Below are 21,649 nucleotides of genomic sequence, written 5' to 3' on the forward strand. Positions count from 1 at the left end.
TCCTCCTCTCTCTGTACCACGGCTGATGTACAGTCTCCCTCCACAGGTGGCAGGGCTTTAGCTGGAGGGTTAAGTCCTGCCTCTGGTTCACCTGGAGCAGAAGCAAGCATTACCCAGCATTATTCTTCCTAAAGAGAAATCTACATGAACATGACAAAGAAGACCTATACTTCTAATCTGAATCATAGAATAATTGGCAGCAATTGGATAGAGTTAAGAAGAATGTTCTCTCGGAAAAGCAAAAATAAGAAATATATACAACAATGCCGGCCCTCTACCCATCACTCAATTCCAAGCATTGTTAAGTTAAATGGTTGTTCTATGTCTTCTATCCAGCTCAACACAGAGCGAACTGTGAGCAGGAGGGATGTAAATTGGGGCTGGTATTCAGGGCATGTATCCCTGTATGTAATGCAGCTAACCTAGTAATCTCATTACCATTCAGTGGTGTACTCACATGTAGTAAGTAGCAACTGTTGCCATTTGGGTGTTTATTTGTGTGTGTGTGTGTGTGTAAGTATGAGGTCATTGGGTGTGAAGAATACTTTTTTGGTCCTCAAAAACCAACGGATGCATGCTAAGAGTAAAATAGACAGTAGGGCAGTCCCCAGAGAGCCTATCAGAGGGGAACAGAAACTAGAGGAGCCTAGTGCTTAATTTGTCTTCAACCCCACTTCACTCAAATGGAAGCACTGAACAAAACACTTGCTGTGAAACAGATAAAAAAAGACACATTGTCCATTAACCTCAATGGCCATTAACCTCAATGGCCATTAACCTCAATGGCATGGCATTCCTTACCTGCAGTGTGATTGCGCCTTGCCTGCATTTTGTATATGATGAACCATAGAAACATTGCCAGGATGGAGCCGTTCACTATGACGACCATTGATATCCAGACAGCTGGACTCACTGCCGGGTCGTACTGGGGAGGAACGTCGCTACTCCATTTTACAGGTGGGGATTCTGGTGGAAAAGGATGGCAAAAGTCCCCATAATACTGTATGAATGACTATGCTGTATCCATCGCTAAGCCAATGGGGAGGATATATAGCTCCATATCAATGCCATACTATAGTGAAGCCAGTGAAATAAGTATTTTTCCTCTTGCAGACAATAAGTGAGGACAACCAAGATCAGGGCTCTATTCAATCTGTATCGCTGTAGAAATGGAAAGGTCATTTCCTATTGAGCCGACATCTGCAGTGTTTACCGTGAATGCAGTCTCTGCTAACGTGGGAACATTGTCTTTAAATTCTAGTCACGCTGTAATGTTGAATTTCCCCGATATGGATTGAATAGATCCCTTAGACAAACCAGAGCAGTGAAACTCACCTGTGGCTGGCTTTGGCCTTATCAAGGGGATACAGGTGATGAGCAGTTTGTCCCACCTTGTGCCCGGATTACAGGTCTTCTTTGCCATGTCGATGTCTGCTCATGTAATTAATGCCCACACTAGAGAACCTGCTGCCTCACTCTGTCCTCATGGAGCTGTGTGTGTGTGTGTGTGTGTGAGCCAGAGAATAACATACAGTGAAACCATTTGGACCAGACATAGAGAAAGAGACGAGGGGAAAGAAAGGCCAACGGAGGGGAGGAGTCTCTCAACAGACGTTTCAGTTCTTCCTTTTGTAGGAAAGGATGAATCACCAATGTGTCCCAAGAGAGAGAGAGAGATCAAACTTGAACCAGAAAAAGTTATATTTGACTGGATAAGATGTGTTCAGCTGAGGGTGCACATAAAAGTGAATAAAGATATGAAAGTTATGGGCACTGTTCAAATTTATTAACAATGTTCATAGAAAATACATTTCTGAAGAGCAGCTTTCCAAGACATCAAACAAGTACAAAGTTCAAAGATATTCTTCCATGTATAAAAATAGAAACACCCACTGTAGCAACAGGCCATGCAACAAACATGAGATCAAGAGCCCTGAGAATTGCATTGATATTATCATATAGTGAATTCAACATATGACAACATGATTGTAATTAGTTTCAAGATCAGGATTTGATTATAATACAAAGGGTACTGAATTTCAATCTAGGTTTAGGTCATTGACCTGAATTTAAAAACATAATATTTGGCACCGAACAAACCAGGCGTCAATCATTTTCTAAATTGATTCAGCATCTTTCAAAATATGTCTAAATGACGGCAGTACAGCAGCAACTCTTAGTCAATGTCACAAGACATAGGTCAACTGAGTGCATGAAGAAAAAAGTAGGTAGGCTATTGACAAAACACACATAATGTAAGAATTCCTTGAAGCTTGATCATTATTGCAGCATTTCTCCCCGAGGCTGATTTACTATATTGGACTGTAAATAAAGATGATAGACTTTAATACTATCTGCATTAACCTCCCTCCACCATTACCCTAACCCCATAGGCAACTCTTCCAACCTTTTCCCTCCTCCCCTATGGAACCTCTCAGGGCATGAAGAGTGCAGGCTGCATGCTGATGAAGGGGAAGTCGTAGTGGTCTGGCAGACCCTGGTGAGCCGTGCTATTGAAGTCCTCCCAGGAGAAGGGAGGGAGGTCACCCTGCGTGGTGGGACCGTTCACCGCCTCCGCTCTGAACTCTTGCGCCATGTGGAAATCAGTCACCTACAGAGAGAGACAGATGTTTATTATATGATCTTAAAAGATTTAAAGATCGAACTGAATGAACGCTAGTAAAAGTTCTGCCTTGGTGTCATAGCATCCTCCTGGGCTGGGGTCTTTCTCCCTCAGGTCATTACGGCAACAGATGGACTTGCATGGGTCACCCTTGGAGTAGGGGTCATTTTTGTAGTCTGAAAAGAGAAAGGAACACAGTTAACAGCTACTCAAAACGAGAGCTGAGAGAATGTCGGGAGTAAATTTACTATAGGAACTAACTAAAAGCTAACCAGAGTAAAAAGAAAATGGAACGTAGGCGCACCGTTGTATCTCATGATGTGTTTGAGGGAGTCTAGGTCCTTAACCTCAGCCTGGTCCCGACGAAATATCTTGGCCCGGGGGCAGAGGTCATAGGAGAAGTCATCCCCGTACTCCTCCCACATCTTCCCATAGCCACTCAGGGTGTAGATCTTTGGGTGGAAAGGCACGTTATACGAGGGCCAGTAACCTGGGAAAGGAAGACCTTGCTCAATTACTATCTCCTCCAGGGATTTTTATCTCTGCTAAGTTTATGCTTAAGATGTGCATCTATTGGCAGTACTATATCCGTGTTCCTCACCCCTGCGCAGGGCCCGAGTTTGGTCAGAGAACTCTACCAGGCCAGGAATCTGCTCCACCACTGTCAGAGCCCCATCCTCTATACTATGGCCCAGGGTCACTTTTCTCATGTCCACTATCATGTACTGGTTGTTATAGGTGCCTAGAGAGGGAGGGAGAGAAGAAATGTGTGGAAAAAAATGCATTCTGTACTGTAGACCATTATCAGAGGGATAAAGCAGGACAAGATTTCATGTGTCATCCACCTCCCTCACCAGAGTTGTATCTGGAGAAGGTATTGGCCCACTGCTCCCCAGTGTGTGACAGGGAGTGGGCCAGACGCACCCTCTGCCAGGCCAGAAGGCTGTGGGGCGTGACCTGGGAGAAGAGGGACGTGTTGAAGACGTTGTTGGTGGTCTGGGTCATCATCAGGCCACTGCCCAGGAGGTAGAAGTCATCCAGAGACACCAGGAAGCCTGTGTAGAGGGTGTTCTCACAGTATCTGTTTCTGTACTGATGAATTCTGAAGCGTGTTAACAACATTGACAGTTTTCATGAATCAAAAATATACACATTTATATTAAAATGTAGAGGGGCTACACCTAGCACTTCCAAAATATTGAAGTATATCTTCAGCCACAAGTAGTGTTTATACTGTCACAGCGGCAATTATACGGTGCTGTACCTACCTGGGTAGCTGCTGAAGGACAGCTTGCCCGTGGCAGTGTGGGGCTCACTGAGGTGGAAGTCCCAGTGCTTGTAGATGCGCATGGTGGCAGCGTATGTATACCAGCTAGAGTGGGAAAACAGCAGGTTCTCAAACCCAGGGAGCATCTAGAAGGCGGAGAGGGACTGGTTTTGAGTGCAATAGAAACATTGATTGTACTAAATAGAGGGAAAACTATATTGAGTTCTACACAAAACTGATGTAAGTCAATAACAGATCCACACTATTTGATATCACTAATGATCTGTCCCAAATAAATCAATAGCAAGAGCAGAATAACCTCTAACCTTAATGAGGGCAGAGCAGTGGCCCATTCCGGGTAATTTGAAATTTCCGAGAGGAGGCTCAGTGCTAGGGACCAGGGCTGGAATCAGGTCCAGCAGATCTCCCACCGCATTCAGGAACTGGACAGCAAATAGGGACAAAGGCTAAAGTGGGGGAGACACCAGTCAGAAAGAGGTTAGAGATCACATTGTGCCACTGAATGAAGATCCATTAATCTATTGATCCATTTATAGATATCAGCGCACCTCTTTCCCTTGTTTCTTGGCCCAGTGTGCGACCCCCGCCTGAAGTCCGTCCATCTGGGCAACTATGAAGCCAGTGTGGTGCCACAGAGGATCAGAGCTCCTGTTCAGTTTCACCTGCTCCCTGGTCCACGAGTCCTGCTTCCTGATAGAGCCATAGAGCAGAGCACATCTCAAAATCCTCAAATGACACGATGTGGATCTGACCTGGCTTTTCACTATGATTATTGGATTTCATTCCTGAGGATAAAAAAAACCCCACTCACACCATAAAGCGCTCCACTGGACCTAAAACTTTGGGGTCCTTGATCAGCTGGGGATACATGTTGGCGTAGTGACTAATCATTTGCCTGATGAAAAACAATATAAGATTAAACATGACAATGTCGATCAGAAATTGAATTGACATGCAACAATGCCCAAGGCACTTACGGTGCAGTGAGGAAGCCCTCTAAGTATCCTGCAAGGAAGTAGGTGACCTCATCATGCTCAAGGGTCTCCCCATACCCTGCACGGATCTCCAGTACACTCCAGCCCGTTTGAGAGAGGCTGTCATTGAGGTATCCATATGCATCCCCCTCTTTTTCTATCACTCCTTCTTTCAGTTGTACAGTCTTATGTGTAGCATCCCAGTACACTGTGGCTGCTTTCATCTCTGTAAAGCAGGCAATTACACGTCAACTTTCAACAGAAATATTACAGAGTATTTTTTCCTATTGACATTATCAAATCACATGTATTGGTCATGTACACAGATTTACTGATGTTATCGCAGGTGCAGCAAAATGCTTATGTTTCTAGCTCCATTTGTGTAGTATAGCCAAAAAGTTTTTAAAAAATATGAAATTAATCAGAACAAAAACACGATGTGAGCTTTGGAATTTCCTGGGTTTATCGTTGATTTAAATGGATTATGTTCTGCATTTAATATTTTAAAAATGGTCTCGACCACAGTACAACCCTGTACGTTTCACTGTTAGTTTCACTATCTGAGAAGTCAGCCTATTTTGTCTAGCCCACATGTTATCTCTTTCTTCTATGTCGGTAAACCAATTGTGACCCATCACATTAATTTACTGTGTTTTGATTAGCGCATTCGCTGTGTGTACAGTTCACAAAATAACTTCGGCTACAATGTATCACCTACCATCAGCACTGGCGAAAGTCGCAGCAACATAGAAAAAAAACAAAAGACACAGCCTCTTCATTTCTGTTTGAAGTTAATACAGATCTTAAATGCGTGATTTACAGATATGAATGTTACCTGAATAAATCACACTATTCACAAAATAAAAACAGTAGGGAACTGAAAGTCTGGTTCAAGTTTATAGTTTCCTTATTGGTGGAGCCGGTGGGGAATTTATCACAAACGTGTTTTAAGCATGAGCAACAATAGTGGAATCAGTTATTTGCCTTCAAAATAAAAGTTCGCTATTGAAACTGATTCAAACGGATCAAAATAGTGCAATCATACCACAATTGGATTAGATAGTCCTAAAAAGGATTGGAATGTTGTTATATAAATTCAACAAAAGACAATTATTCGTTAATTTGACAAAAAAGTTAGTTGAAATTGCACTGCATATGTATTTAAATTCAGAATTGCATTAGGGGCAAACTTGTATGCACTGTACAGCAGTGGTGTAAAGTACTTAAGTAAAAATACTTTAAAGTACTACTTTAAGTAGTTTTTTGGGTATCTGTACTTTACTTCACTATTCATATTTTTTTTTACAATTTTTACTTTATTTCATTCCTAAAGACAATAATGTACTTTTTACTCAATACATTTTCCCTGACACCCAAAAGTACTAGTTACATTTTGAATGCTTAGCAGGACAGGAAAATGGTCCAATTCACACACGTATGAAGACAACACATGGTCATCTCTACTTTCTCTGATCTGGCAGACTCACTAAACACAAATGCATCATTTATAAATGATATGTGTTGGAGTGTGCCCCTGGCTATCCGTACATTTTTTTTAACAAGAAAATGGTGCTGTCTGCTTTGCATAATAGAAGGAATTTCAAATGATTTCTACTTTTACTACATAAGTATATTTTAGCAATTACATCTACTTTTGATACTTAAGTATATTTAGAACCAAATACTTTTAGACTTTTACTCAAGTAGAATTTTACTGGGTGACGTTCACTTTTACTTGAGTAACTTTCTATTAAGGTACCTTTACTTTTACTCAAGTATGACAATTGGGTACTTTTCCCACCACTTCTGTAATTACTCACCACCACTGCCTAACCTATGGATGGTGCACCCACGAAATGGGGTATCAGCCTACTCAGTGACACTTACAGAACACAACTATAGTTAAATAAAGGTTCAATAACAACAACAAATATATATATATATATATTGTTGAGTTTACACAAATATTAGCGTCTTAGCTCTTATTGCTGGACTTTGACTGTGGGAATTCACCACGCTATTCAGCCTACTGTGCAAACTCTTCCCAGTTGTGTTCTGTGAGTTTCACTGAGTAGGCTGATGCCCCATGTCTGGGTGCACAATCCATAGGTTAGGCTGTACAGAGCATAAACTGTATTTATGCCTTCAATGCAATTCTAAATTCAAATATATCTACAATTTATTTTTTTCTTCTTCAAATTAACCAAAAATGGTTTTGTTGAATTTATATAACAACATTCCAACTGTGTGTAGATTTATCTAGTCCAATTGTGGCATGTTTTCAGTATTTTTATCCGTTTGCATCCGTTATAATGACGGACTTTTATTTCAAAGACGAACTTGCCGATTCCACTATTGTTGCTCTCGGGAATGTTGTTCATGACACACACGTGAATTTATCTCGATTGGTTACCCTCCGTCTTGGATTTCTCACCAGATGCAAGATCCCATTGTATCAGCCTACAAAGTGAAACAAGTATACTCTACGAAGTCATTACAATATATCTACATACGTTACCAAATACATCATCCAGAATACGATTAATGATCGAATCATAACTTTATTATTGTGTTATTGACTGTACGTTTGTTTATGTGTAACTCTGTGTTGTTGTTTTTGTCGCACTGTTTTGCTTTATCTTGGCCAGGTCGTAGTTGTAAATCTTGGCCAGGTCGCAGTTGTTCTCAACTGGCCTACCTGGTTAAATAAAGGTGAAATACATTTTAAAAAGAACTCCAATGGATGAAAAGGAAATTTGACGCAAAAAGTAGTCCACCCCAGATGGGACTCGAACCCACAATCCCTGGCTTAGGAGGCCAGTGCCTTATCCATTAGGCCACTGGGGCGCATGCGAACCAACTGGCGGAGAGGTGTCATTTTAAATTTTCGTGACACGTACAGACACGTGATAAGCAGATGTTATTGCGGGTGTTGTGAAATGTTTGTGCTTCTAGCTCCAACAGTGCAGTAATATCTAACAAATTACATAACATATACCCAATACACACAAATCTAAGTAGGAATTAATTAAGACTATATACATATATGGCCGAGCGATGTCAGAGCAGAATGGACTAAGATACAGTAGAACAGTATAGAATATAGTACATACATATAAGATGAGTAATGCAAGATATGTAAACATTATTAAGTGACTAAGATACCATAGAAGAATAGAAAACAGTATATACATATGAGATGAGTAATGCCAGACATTATTAAGTGACTAAAATACTGTAGAATAGTATAGAATACTGTAATTATGAGATGAGTAATACCAGACATGTAAACATTATTAAAGTGACTAGTGTTCCATTCCTTAGTGGCCAGTGATTTCTAGTATATGCCTATAGGCATAAGACTCTAGTGTGCTAGTGATGTAACAGTCGGCTGGCCTTGATATAGGAGCTGTTTTTCAGTCTCTCGGTCCCAGCTTTGATGCACCTGTACTGACCTCGCCTTCTGGACGATAGCAGGGTGAACAGGCAGTGGCTCGGGTAGTTGATGTCCTTGATGCTCTTTTTGGCCTTCCTGTGACATCGGGTGCTGTAGGTGTCCTGGAGGGCGGGTATATTACCCCGGTAATGTGTTGAGCAGACCGCACCACCCTCTGGAGAGCCTTGTGGTTGCGGACGGTGCAATTACTGTACCAGGCGGTGATACAGCCCGACAGGATGCTTTCAATTGTGCATCTGTAAAAGTTTGTGAGGGTTTTAGGTGACAAGCCAGATTTCTTTCACATCCTGGGGTTGAAGAGGCTCTGTTGTGCCGCCTTTACCACACTGTCTGTGCGGGCGGTCCATTTCAGTTTGTCAGTGATGTGTACACCAAGGAAATTGAAGCTTTCCACCTTCTCCACTACGGTCCCGTCGATGGAGACAGGGGGTGCACCCTCTGCTGTTTCCTGAAGTCCACGATCATCTCTTTTGTTTTGTTGACGTTGAGTGAGAGGTTGTTTTCCAGGCACCACACTCCCAGAGCCCTCATCTTCTCCCTGTAGGCTGTCTCTTCATCGTTGGTAATCAAGCCTACTACTGTTGTGTTGTCTGTCAACTTGATGAATGAGTTCGAGGGGTGCTTGGCCACACAGTCATGGGTGAACAGGGGGTACAGGAGGGGGCTGAGCACGCACCCTTTGGGGCCCCAGTGTTGAGGATCAGCGGAGTGGAGGTGATGTTTCCTACCTTCACCACCTGGGGGCGGCCCGTCAGGAAGTCCAGACCCAGGGCCTCAAGCTTAATGATGAGCTTGGAGGGTACTATGGTGTTGAATACTGAGCTGTAGTCAATAAACAGCATTCTTACATAGGTATTCCCCTTGTCCAGATGGGATAGGGCAGTGTGCAGAGTGATGGTGATTGCATCAACTGTGGATCTATTGGCGCGGTAAGCAAATTGAAGTGGGTCTAGGGTGGCAGGTAAGGTAGAGGTGATATGATCACAGAGGTCAGTTCATGATGACAGAGGTGAATGCTACGGGGCGATAGTCATTTAGTTCAGTTACCTTTACCTTCTTGGGTACAGGTACAATGGTGGCCCTCTTGAAGCATGTGGGGACAGCAGACTGGGATAGGGAGATTGAATATGCCCTTAAACACACCAGCCAGCTGGTCTGCACATGCTCTGAGGATGCGGTTAGGGATGCCGTCTGGGCCGGCAGCCTTGCGAGGGTTAACACGTTTACAGTGACTTGCAAAAGTATTCATCCCCCTTGGCATTTTCCCTATTTGTTTGCATTACAACCTGTACTTTAAATAGATTTTTATTTGAATTTCATGTTATCGACATACACAAAATAATCAAAATTGGTGAAGTGAAATGAAAAAAATAACTTGTTTAAAAATTATTATTATTATTTTTTTTAAACAGAAAAGTGGTGTGTGCATATGTATTCACCCCCTTTACTATGAAGTCCCTAAATAAGATCTGGTGCAACCAATTACCTTCAGAAGTCACAGAATTAGTTAAATAAAGTACACCTGTGTGCAATCTAAGTGTCACATGATCTCAGATATATTTACACCTGTTCTGAAAGGCTCCAGAGTCTGCAACACCACTAAACAAGGGGCACCACCAAGCGGCACCATGAAGACCAAAGAGCTCTCCAAACAGGTCAGGGACAAAGTTGTGGAGAAGTACAGATCAGGGTTGAATATTCCACAGATCACCATTAAATCCATTATTAAAAAATGTAAAGAATATGGCACCACAACAAACCTGCTAAGAGAGGGCTGCTCACCAAAACTCATGGACCAGGCAAGGAGGGCATTAATCAGAGAGGCAACAAAGAGACCAAAGATAACCCTGAAGGAGCTGCAAAGCTCCACAGCGGAGATTGGACCATCTGTCCATAGGACCACTTTAAGCCGCATACTCCACAGAACTGGGCTTTATGGCCAGAAAAAAGCCATTGCTTAAATAAAAAAATATGCAACCATGTTCGGTGTTTGCCAAAAGGCATGTGGGAGACTCCAAACATATGGAAGGAGGTACTCTGGTCAGATTAGACTAAAATTGAGCTTTTTGGCCATCAAGGAAAACACTATGTCTGGCGCAAACCCAACACCTCTCATCACCCCCGAGAACAACATCGCCACAGTGAAGCATGGTGGTGGCAGCATCATGCTGTGGGGATGTCTTTCATTGGCAGGGACTGGGAAACTAGTCAGAATTGAAGTAATGATGGATGGCGCTAAATACAGGGAAATTCTTGTGGGAAACCAGTCTTCCAGAGATTTAAGACTGGGATGGAGGTTCACCTTCCAGCAGGACAATGACCCTAAGACCCTAAGAATACTGCTAAAGCAACATTTGAGTGGTTTAAGGGGAAACATTTAAATGTCTTGAATGGCCGAGTCAAAGACCAGACGTCAATCCAATTGAGAATCTGTAGTATGACTTAAAGATAGCTGTACACCAGCGGAACCCATCCAACTTGAAGGAGCTGGAGCAGTTTTGCTTTGAACAATGGGCAAAAATCCCAGCGGCTAGATGTGCCAAGCTTATTTTATTTATTTAAAATAAGCTTGGCAAAATTACCCCAAGAAACTTGCAGCTATAATTGCTGCAAAAGGTGGCTCTACCAAGTATTGACTTTGGGGGGGGGGGGGGGGTGAATAGTTATGCATGCTCAAATGTTCTGTTTTTTTGTCTCGTTTGTTTCACAGTAAAAAAATATTTTACATTTTCAAAGTGGTAGGCGTGTTGCGTAAATCAAATGATTACAACCCCCCAAAATCAAATTAGGCAACAAAATAGGAAAAATGCCAAGGGGGGTGAATACTTTCACAAGCCACTGCAAATGTTGTACTCACGTGGGCCACGGAGAAGGAAAACCCACAGTCCTTGGTAGCGGGCTGCGTCAGGGGCACTGTGTTATCCTCAAAGCGTGCGAAGAAGGTCACATATAAACATGTGATCTAAACAATCCAGTTATATTTTTGTATCTTAACACACAATGGTTACCAAATATTTTTTTGCAGAAACAACTTTAATTAAATCTGAATAATTAATTCATCCTTCTTTTACCTACACAACATGTAACATAAAGACAAAACACAGAAGAGCTCAACACAAGATTAAAACACACATAGGAAATACAAATATTCAATATCCAAATAAAATAAGACATTCTGGAAGCTCCAGCAATGTTCCTTATATTGTAAATTCCTTATGAGCCCATGGTTTTCACAATGGATACATACTGTATTTGAATAATACATGAAGCATAGAGCAAAATAAAAACAAAATTTACACATATCAAATTGGTATAATGTTCAAGGTTCACTTTGTTTGTGGAACTGAGCGAGAGTAGCAATGTAACCAGATTAAAGCTTCAGCACAAAATCAATACAGAAGTCAAAGGTCCCTTTGATTAAATACATTCCAGTTTGAAAGAACACAGCCCTCTACTGCACTTGTTTTATGATTATTATACTGTAGTGGGGCTGAGAATCTAGCATCGGGTGCAGCAGCGAGACAGAGAAATCCTTAACAATGACAGAAAAAGACAAGTAACAAAAACACACACTGTGGAATTATAAAATGTAATTTGACCGAGGTTCCTTCATACAGTTTAAAATGCTGTTTGGGCCAAACCTTGCCATTACACATTCATCCTTTACAAGTGATTTGTACCTAACTACTATGTTCAGCTACCCCATTCAAATGGCATGTGGTTTTGTGCAGATAGAATTCAAAATATTGAGTGGGACTGTTAAACTTGTAACATCAGGGCTTGTGTCAATGGAAAATGAGTACTATTTTGGTCTGTGGCCAGTCGTGGTTAATGATCTCTCTTAATCATGCGCTCTCCCCAAAATGTTCCATAATTTTATCGGGAACAGCATTTAACCGCTGTCATCTCACTAACACCCAGGACTAGCCACTTGTTGAGAATAGACTCGTGAGACTGAAAGACCCCCAAACATATATACACTTCTCTAAACTGAATCATCAGCACCTCCTACAAAATACACTTTGCCCATTCATTCTGTAACATACTATGCTGCACTCATTTAGCAACGATATAACATGTTTTAGGGAAATATCATCCACCAATCTGATGTGTTTGGTGGGGACTTGAAATAAACTGATCCAGTAAAAACCCGTTGAGAAATCAATTCAAGCCCCACAAAGTTGGTTACAGTGATGGCTGTCAGTTGTGGAAATGGTATTGGTTACAGTAGGTTGCAATAGTTAGTTCCAGTACAGTTGAATAGCAGCAATTCACAGTAGTATTTTCCAGTGTGATGACTTTGCTGACCATTTCCACATATTTAACTAATCATTGCTAAATAAATGCAGAGTGAGTGGCAGTTGATAGACGTAGGTGGAATTTTGCTCCAGAAAACAATCATATAAACTCTCAATAATCATCAATCAGTTTTTCAGCACCGTTCTCAGCCTGCTTGCCAGCACCCCCATCCTGTTCTTCACTTCCTCCTCCCTCCTCTGCCTCCTCCTCCTCCTCCTCTTCTTCTGTGAAGGAGCGTGACTGGCTGCCGTAGTTGATCATTGTGCGGGAGAGGTCCACCTCGATGGGGAAAACGTCAGCATCCTTCAGCACGGCATAGCACTCATCGTAGTAGCGCGACATGCCTGACACAAAACGCTGCAGCTGGAACACGATGTCCTGGACTGAAGCAGGAAGGGAGAAGGATGTAAACACACACCCTACCTTAATACCAACACCAGACATATCTGGTATTTCCTAGCAGTGCAGAGGTCAAAGAACGAGTTGTTTACAATTAGTAGGCCATCTGTGCTGAGAAACACTCAGCCTGATACATTAGTATATCGTGAAGCAGGGAGAGAGGGACTGATCATACATTGGATAAAATTTACCCGCTGGGCACAGATGTCAGTTCAACGTCTAGTTTTGATTTACTTTTGATTGAGGTTTCAACTAACTTGAATACAACATAAAATGTAAAATAATTATTATAAAAAGTTGGGTGAAAAATAATACAAAATTCCCTTGCGTTGATGATTTTGCAAATCCAATCAGTTTTCCACGTGGAAACAACATTGATATACCCAGTGTTTGCCCAGTGGGAAGGCTTTTATATCCATTAGTAATGGGCAAACGGAGAGAGACTGTTTGAACAGATACTCTGTCCACATATTATAGGTAGCTGGACAGAGCGTTAATGGAGAGGATGATTCTCCTAGGTAGACAGACACAGAGAGAGAACAAACCATGTTTCTGGTCCAGTAGCTCAATCTTCTCCAACACATCCTTTCTCATCCTGGCGAACCGAGCACGGGCCTCCTGTCGACACCGCAGCACAAGCCGGTACTCGTAGTTCCCGGTGCCGACGCGATACATAGGCTCTCCCATCGCCTAAGGAAGCACACAGGTATATAAGAAAAACTCAATCACAAACACGCTACAGAGATCCACTTTGTTACTCATTGATATATCAGTGTTTCTGTGTGGACTACAGGCATAGGAAGGTAAGGTACCCACAATGCAGCTGTACTCTTCATCGTCCATCTCCTTCACTTTCAGACAGTAAGACTGGAACACAAAATGAATGAACTTTTACGCCAATGACTAACACATTAGAAATAAACACTTCGGTACAGTTTAGACCCTGTTTTTAGTTGACCAATGTTGACATTTTGAATAAGGGGTCTGCTCTCACCAAGTACTCAAATTTGACGTCCAGGTATTTGCGGATGGTGAGCTTGGTGTCTGGTATTGCCTTATGAAGGTAGGTGTTCAGGTCATGGAGCATCTACAAAACAGGAGACAGAGAGAGGAACATGATTAATTGAAAACCTATATATGTGTGGGGATGTACGTTATCTAATCTAGGTATATGCAGGGGTGAACGCAAGCTTGTTGGGGTGTTGGCATATGAATCCTGTTAATGGTTTGTGTATTGATTTGACTGTTTGTTAATTTCTTCTACTACTCACAGGCTTGATGGTCTTTAGCAGCTGGATACCGTACTTCTCCATGTTGCGATGGGCCTCAGCAAACTTCACAAAGGCCTCACTGGCTGCAGCCTGAGGCTCCCGTACCCCGATCACAGAGAACACATCCCCAAATGCTGAGGGTCGTCCAGGCAGAGAGTGGAACAATCAAACATCAGCCAGTCTCATGACATGCAACACATTACTGTAAATGCAAACCTGTTCACTTTCAGTGTGTGAGGGAGCTTGAGTATGATCATAGTACATGGTTATATTGTGTCTAGATCTGTAGTTTAACATAACGTTTGTGTAGTTTCAAGGTGTGGCAACTCACCTCTGTGTGTCTGAGAGAGTTCAAAGAAGGCTCTGAGCAGTCTTTTCGTGTGCTCCATCAGGCCTGTGAAGAGACAAACAAGGACAGTGCTGCATGAACAGGGGAGACCGTATGGAGAATGTCACGCATAATAACATTACAATAATTTAAAAAATACCTTTGTACAGCTCTGCTGTTTTCTCCAACTCCTCCAGTCTCTTCACCAGACCATCTGAAAAAGAAACGGGCCTAGTATGAGGACACTTACAGTAGTAGCGTAGTGCCCCTCTCCGGTCCAGATGATATCAGTCATCATGAGATTGTACAGAGATTATGCAGTGGCCGTGTCCGACTACCCATACTAGCATACTAGATAGAATCTGAAAAAGTTAGTTAGAAGTGACATTTTTTAAATGGTACTCCGAATGAGTCATCTAATGCGTGATTACGTTGACACCCGCCATTTGTTCATTTTGGTACTGCACGTCAATGTATTTGACTATCAGCTTTAGTCAAACACATGAGTCAGAAAACACAAGTAAATTCTACAAGATCAAATGCTGAAATGAGTATGCCAGTATCTTAGGGATGATGCCAACTAAATTGGCTTCAATTGACTGTAATTGGCTTAAGGTGTATGCAATGAGGAAAGTAGAGTCAGAAATAATAGAAATGTATAACATGGCCAGACGGATGGACAGCGTGTTTTGTCCCAGTCTCACCATTGCAGAGTATGGCTCTGCTGAGCCCCAGAGCGTCGGCTGTACCAGAGCTCATGTTCTCCACCAGGCGGTGCTTCACCTTCTTCAGCACTAAAACACACCAGATGTAAAAACATACTATGATGGTAGAATCTGTCTTTCTGGTGAGTAAGAATGGTACTCTACCCATATATAGGAAACTGCCAACATAAAGGAAACACTTGAGTAAATGAGGGATACAGTGTACTGTTGAAAGCAGGTGCTTCCACACAGTTGTGGAATTAATATCCTGTCATGCTTAGGGTCATGTATAAAAATGGCCAGTTGCCCAGTATTTTGGCTACCATGGCTAGAAGAGATCATAGTGACTTTGCAAGAGGGATGATTGTTGGGGCAAGTTTGACAAGAGCTTCAGTGACGAAGACTGCGCAATTTGCTGATTTCTCACGATATGCTACGGCCGTGCCAGTCACAAGATCTCAACCCCATTGAACACTTATGGGAGATTCTGGAGCGGTGCCTGAGACAGCGTTTTCCACCACCATCAACAAAACACAGAATTTCTTGTGGAAGAATGGTGTCGCATCCCTCCAATAGATATCCAGACACTTGTAGAATCTATGCCAAGGAGCATTGAATCTGTTCTAGCGGTTCGAGATGGCCCAACGTTCTATTAAGACACTATGTTGGTGTTTCCTTTATTTTGTCAATGACCTGTACATTTTAGAGATGTGTTCTGTGACTGTTACCTATGTCCAGTGACTTCCCCTGTTTGGGGTCAGCCTGCAGCTTGTTGTAGTGGATCGTTGCTTCTCCCTGCAAAGACAAGAGGAATGCATGGAAGAGATAAGGAAGACAGTAACTCAAACACCACCTCAGTATAATAAAAACCATGATGCAAATCCACAGACACTTCCCCCAGGGGTCATATTATTCAAACTAAAATATATAGCCTATGGGATTCCCCCAGGCAATACAGTATTGATAGATCTACCTAAGGTGACATTGGCTTTCTCCCCTGGTTAGTCTGAGGACTTGCGTTACAGGCAGGTCATAAGTGAACCAGGTATTGCCAAACAATCCATGTGTACAAAGTGTGTCTGCAACTAATTTCAACTGAAAATCATGAAGGACAATATAGCAGTATTTAAGCCAAACAAAGGTGCTTCTGCAAGTGTAGAAACATAAGAATTACAGCTCCTCTGATAAAACTGCACACAGTTTGCAAGTAATAACAATAAATAACCGTGACAATTTCAACTCAGTGGGCATAGCATGCAAATAAATGAAAGTCAGCGAAGCCTAAGGGCAACAATGGCACATACTAATCCTTTATACAGACAGTGGAGCATCTCTCCCAATCTCTCAAATCCTGAGCACAGACCATGGTGGGGTAGTCATTGAACTCGCATAGCTTCCTGTGTCGTCACAATAGATTTAGAAACAGCATTGCCACTCCACACTGGTGATGTGAGGGTCCAAACTCCTGGCTATTATCCTGTTCTCACTAGCTCCGCTGAGCGATCTGAGGTGTCCCTATTATTGAACATCGAATAGTGACCGCAGTCCTTTTCAGACTGACTGGTAATTTACTGATAAAAAAACACAGAATCCAGAATTAAATACTGTGGCTTTGGACTTTCTATTTTTATCTACTGGTAAGTGTTAGTCTTGTTAGTCTTGTCAGTGTTGGTACATGGTTTGGGATGTGTGGCTAACAAAAAAACAACAACAGGAAATACACTAACTGGTTTGTAGTCTTTTGCAGTATCAAACCAAAATTGATTGAAAAGCTGCTTCCAAGCCCTCTTAATGTACCTGGACAGCCTGAATCATCTTTGCCACCTCCACCTTTGTCTTGCCCTTCACAGGTTTGCCGTTCACTCCTGTGATCTCGTCACCAGACGCCAGAGTCCCCTCCAGAGCAGCAGGGGTGTTGTCAAAGACCTGACAGAGAGAGTTATACGTAAAGAATATATCCAATAATGACAAAAACCAAGCCATAAGAGCTCAGAGCCTTAAAACAAACTGATTTAAGAAAGTTCAAGATAATAGGTTATACATTGCATCTATAATCTAATGTTTCTGATTTAGTTAACACTCTGGATACATAGCTACTGAACCAACACTACTGCTCTAAAGACAATTTGTAAGTCGCTCTGGATAAGAGCGTCTGCTAAATGACTTAAATGTAAATGTAAATGTAAGACTGAAGTACATTATAGAGGTACATAATACCTGTACAATGTAAAGACAGGGACAGTACTGCGCCCCACCCCCAATGCTGATCCCTATCAGGTTCTGCGCATCCTTCTTCAGGGATATAGTCCCAGGGACTGTAGGGATCCCCCTGTTAAAGAATATTTGGAGATCCTTTTAATACATTGTCTGTATAGTGTCTACAATATGATTTGGGAAAGCAAGCGCTGTCAAAGCCATTTAGAGGAGATGTACATTGCATTTGGAAAGTATTCAGACCCCTTCACTTTTCCACATTTTGTTACGTTACAGCCTTATTCTAAAATTGATTAAATATTTTTTTTCCTTCATCAATCTACACACAATACCCCATAATGGTAAAGAAAAAACAGGTTATTAGAAATTTTGGCAAATGTATAATAAAACCCCCCTGGAAATATTACATTTACATAAGTATTCAGACCCTTTACTCAGTACTTTGATGAAGCACCTTTGGCAGTGATTACAGCCTCAAGTCTTCTTGAGTATGACGCTACAAGCTTGGCACACCTGCATTTGGGGAGTTTCTCCCATTCTTCTCTGCAGATCCTCTCAAGCTCTGTCAGGTTGGATGGAGAGTGTCGCTGCACAGCTATATTCAGGTCCCTCAAGAGATGCATGATCAGGCTCAAGTCCGGGCTCTGGCTGGGAAAGCAAAGCATGATGCTGCCACCACCATGCTTCACCGTAGGGATGGTATTGGCCAGGTGATGAGCGGTGCCTGGTTCCCCCCAGATGTGATGCTTGGCATTCAGGCCAAAGAGTTCAATCTTGGTTTCATCAGACTAGAGAATCTTGTTTCTCATGGTCAGATTCCTTTATGTGCCTCTTGGCAAACTCCAAGCGGACTGTCATGTGCATTTTACTGGGGGAAATACTTCAGTCAAGCCACTCTAGCATAAAAGCCTGATTGGTGGAGTGTAAAACATAAAACATGGAACACATCAAGGATGATGACTGGAAAAAGGATGCACCTGAGCTCAATTTTGAGTCTCATGGTAAAGGGTCTGAATACTTATGTAAATAAGGTATTTCTGTTTTTTTTATATACATTTGCAAACATTTCTAAAAACCTGTTTTCACTTTTTTTTACATGTAGAACATGAAAAAGATGCTAATCATATTTACTTACAGTTTGTCCTCCTCCAACTCATAGTCCATGTCTGTGAACATTCCAGGACTGGTTATCCTGTATAATCTGGCTTGGAGGAAAACAAGAATGGCATTGGTTAATCTTAGTCAAGCAGTAGCTATGTCTATAAAGACATTAAAAAAAGTTAACTAGTTACCTAACACAAAATTCCATCACTTGTTAAGGTTGCCAATGCTGACAGAGTAACTGTAACAAAATATGTGGGCAACAAATAACTGGAAAACTTTCCTTTATTTGCTGGCAAGAAATGGGAATTAGCTAGCTGCTGTCAGTTAATGATGAAGCCAACACAGCTGGTAGATAGCTGAGCCTAGCTTGAACCAGTACCTGGGCTTTTAGTAGACGATGAATATGACGAGATCGTCGTCTCCTCAAGCCCAGCTAACGTTAGTCGGTACTGGTTCAAGCCTAGCTAGGCATTTATTTAACCAAGCAAGTCAGTTAAGAACACGTTCTTATTTACAATGACGGCCTACCCCGGCCAAACCCTAACAACGCTGGGCCAATTGTGCGCCGCCCGATGGGACTCCCAATCGCGGCCGGTTGTGACACAGCCTGGAATCGAACCAGGGTCTGTAGTGACACCTCTAGCACAGCGATGCAGTGCCTTGGACCGCTGCACCGTAGCAAGCCACCTCCCGAAATAATGCTTAGCTTACTTGCTAGCTAGGCTACCTAATGTTGGCAGCTGTCAGCAGTATGTGTATTGCAAATGAGCATGATAAAAAAAAAAGATGGAAGGTGGCCACTGGCCAGCTATTTACCTCCGACACAGTTGATGACATGCGCGTTGTTATCTTAACACAAACGTTTATCTCATGCCCCTGGGGAATGTTTCTTTAAATGTACGGGTTGTTCGTCTGTCAAAAAGAAGATTCTGTTTACATGTCCTCGTCACTTCCGGTAATTTGCGGAAACTGTCAGTGATTCCATTTCCCCATAGAGATTTGTATTATTTATTAATTAAACACTAACATGCAAACAGCGCTATCCTGGACCTTGGGACGTCCCACTAACCATAATCCTTACCTAACCTTAACCGTTTAACATTTCTACTTCAATGTGGTAGGGACATCCCAAGGAGTCCAGATAGCAAGGACCATACTGTTTTAGACTGGATTTCAATATTATATCATACAATTAATTAAAACGCTGTCATTTAAGATATGTATAAAATTGTAGTTGTGGATTCATCTTCTTATTCTACCTGATGCCTTTTATAAAAAAAATTTTTTTATGTGTTTGCACTTGGAAGACCATTCAAAGAGTAAAAAGTTTGATAGGCTAGGGAAGTCGTCACACTTTCCCAGCACATATATCTGAATATACGGTTGATTCATAACATCTATTCATTGTTGTATTTGTTAAGGGCAGATCATGCACTTTAACTGTCCAGTGTTTCAAGATTTATATTAAATATAACCTATAATTATTTACAATATTAGTTAAATTGTTATTTCCTTCCATTTTTTTATTATGTTAAAAAGCAGATGGTCTGTGTTTGAAACAACAGAATGCTGTGGGCTATACCAGTCGTTAAAAATATGAATGACAAGTAAACGACTTAACTGCCAGCTCAGCCAATGAGCCGTCTCGGCCAAAAACGTGACATCATGTTATATGAGGAAATAGCAAGTATTTTTGAAACGATCTATTTGAGATACAACTTTAATAAGGTGGGGTTTGAAGTGTGTTTTTTTCTGAAATGTATGCTTTAGCCACAAAATATGAGTAAAAGACGAGTTGACAACATTATTTGGGTATGAGTAGCACAACATGAGCTTTTAAAAGTGAGATTTTTCACTGGACAGTCATTTACTTTAAACTCTGTCATTGCAGCCCCACTAGCGGCTGTCAGCCAATCAGCATTCACGGTTCAAACCATCCGTTTATAATATACAGGGCAGCACTACACAGTTGATTACTGATCAGAGTGACTTTGATCAAAGATCAGGCTTTTCAGTGTGAGTAAAAGCATCAGTTTAGTAGGCAACTATCTTCACTGCCAGTCTGCCACCAAGCTTCTTGTCATAACCTAGTATCAGGGTGTTGAGTGAGAGAACCATTTTTATTTATTTATTGAATCATCATTAAGCACACCTCATTATCATGCTAATCAGTTGGTGACCTGTGTGAGGAGGGTTGCCCACATAAAACTTCCAACTAACATTTTACTCTCTGTATCTCAGGAAATAAGGTTATCTTGTCCGATCCCAGTCCGTCTTGCAACTCAAACCACATTCAGGGCCGCTTTCACCACCAGTGACAACATGGCAATGCCAATGGGAAGTCTCACTAACTTTCATGCTTTCATGTGCTGATACTTTTATTCCACACGGTTACTTACTGAAGGGGCTGTATTTATACAGGCAGCACCAAATCTTATCTCGTGTGGAAAAAGATCAGAATTGGTCTGCCTGTGTAAAACGCAGCCATAGTGGCCTATATGCTTACTGCACTCAGATGTGTTACTGAGTGAATTCATTTAAACGGTCAGGCCCTTGAGTCTTGATTATGTTTTGACAACGTGGTAATTTTTGAAAAAGTAATCTATGTATGCACTGTACATTGTGATTCCAATGATTATTAAGACATTAAATATTTATAACCCAACATGACATTTGTTATGTTTGTTCCTTATATAATGACAAACTGGGGCGTACGTTTAACTACTTTTAATTAACATACTTCAGCTAGAAAAACCCTTGTTTAACCATGCAAGGCATTCTTCAACCACCTGCCCCGCTCGCATAGCCTGCTGGGTAACGTAGTCTAAATGTTAACAGAACACAATATTAAAATACAAAATCTCTTTTACCTTATGTTCAAAAGCACTCAATTTATTTATATGGTTCTTCATAGGAATTTGAGCTGAAGCATGTGGAGCTGAGAGCTGGAGACCAGTTCAAAAGTACAGGGGAGGATTATGGATTAGA

At 41.7% G+C, this 21,649-nt stretch overlaps 2 protein-coding genes and 1 non-coding gene across 6 annotated transcripts; all 3 read right to left on the bottom strand.

The window, feature by feature from the left end:
* Positions 1-1,764: 1,764 nt before the first annotated feature.
* On the bottom strand, positions 1,765-5,831 carry plbd1a (phospholipase B domain containing 1a). Its single transcript, XM_029636062.2, has 11 exons — positions 5,604-5,831; positions 4,889-5,111; positions 4,723-4,806; positions 4,460-4,601; positions 4,217-4,357; positions 3,892-4,036; positions 3,478-3,678; positions 3,225-3,365; positions 2,928-3,113; positions 2,693-2,799; positions 1,765-2,611 (listed from the first exon to the last, which is right to left on the bottom strand). The coding sequence occupies exons 1-11, from the start codon at positions 5,662-5,664 to the stop codon at positions 2,435-2,437; spliced, it is 1,608 nt and encodes a 535-aa protein (XP_029491922.1). The 5' UTR covers positions 5,665-5,831; the 3' UTR covers positions 1,765-2,434.
* Positions 5,832-7,659: 1,828 nt separating this feature from the next.
* trnar-ccu (transfer RNA arginine (anticodon CCU)) lies at positions 7,660-7,732 on the bottom strand. Its single transcript has one exon. It is a non-coding gene; the product is annotated as a tRNA-Arg (tRNA).
* Positions 7,733-11,302: 3,570 nt separating this feature from the next.
* LOC115110423 (PRKCA-binding protein-like) lies at positions 11,303-19,630 on the bottom strand. 4 transcript variants are annotated; one of them, XM_029636065.2, is made up of 13 exons: positions 19,478-19,630; positions 18,693-18,758; positions 17,561-17,672; positions 17,141-17,269; positions 16,072-16,138; positions 15,344-15,433; positions 14,800-14,853; positions 14,643-14,705; positions 14,312-14,445; positions 14,035-14,127; positions 13,857-13,907; positions 13,586-13,730; positions 11,303-13,024 (listed from the first exon to the last, which is right to left on the bottom strand). In XM_029636065.2, the coding sequence occupies exons 2-13, from the start codon at positions 18,731-18,733 to the stop codon at positions 12,753-12,755; spliced, it is 1,251 nt and encodes a 416-aa protein (XP_029491925.2). In that variant the 5' UTR covers positions 18,734-18,758; positions 19,478-19,630; the 3' UTR covers positions 11,303-12,752. The 4 variants fall into 4 exon arrangements, with proteins under 4 accessions (XP_029491925.2, XP_029491926.2, XP_029491927.2 ...); XM_029636066.2 differs by having other exon boundaries at positions 18,693-18,762; XM_029636067.2 differs by lacking the exon at positions 19,478-19,630 and adding an exon at positions 19,190-19,432.
* Between the last annotated feature and the right edge of the window lie 2,019 nt (positions 19,631-21,649).

This window comes from Oncorhynchus nerka, linkage group LG21, assembly GCF_034236695.1.
Source record: "Oncorhynchus nerka isolate Pitt River linkage group LG21, Oner_Uvic_2.0, whole genome shotgun sequence".
NCBI lineage: Eukaryota > Metazoa > Chordata > Actinopteri > Salmoniformes > Salmonidae > Oncorhynchus > Oncorhynchus nerka.

What these genes read in the sequence shown, in the direction of transcription:
- plbd1a (XM_029636062.2), bottom strand. Translation starts at nt 5,664, where the DNA reads ATGAAGAGGCTGTGTCTTTTGTTTTTTTTCTATGTTGCTGCGACTTTC. An exon ending in GTCCTTCAGCAGCTACCCAG is followed by an intron (nt 3,679 to 3,891) that starts GTAGGTACAGCA and finishes CCCTCTACACAG; the next exon opens with GCTTCCTGGTGTCTCTGGAT. An exon ending in CTTCTCCAGATACAACTCTG is followed by an intron (nt 3,366 to 3,477) that starts GTGAGGGAGGTG and finishes CTCCCTCTCTAG; the next exon opens with GCACCTATAACAACCAGTAC.
- LOC115110423 (XM_029636064.2), bottom strand. An exon ending in AACAGCAGAGCTGTACAAAG is followed by an intron (nt 14,706 to 14,799) that starts GTATTTTTTAAA and finishes GTCTCTTCACAG; the next exon opens with GCCTGATGGAGCACACGAAA. An exon ending in ATGAAGAGTACAGCTGCATT is followed by an intron (nt 13,731 to 13,856) that starts GTGGGTACCTTA and finishes GTGCTTCCTTAG; the next exon opens with GCGATGGGAGAGCCTATGTA.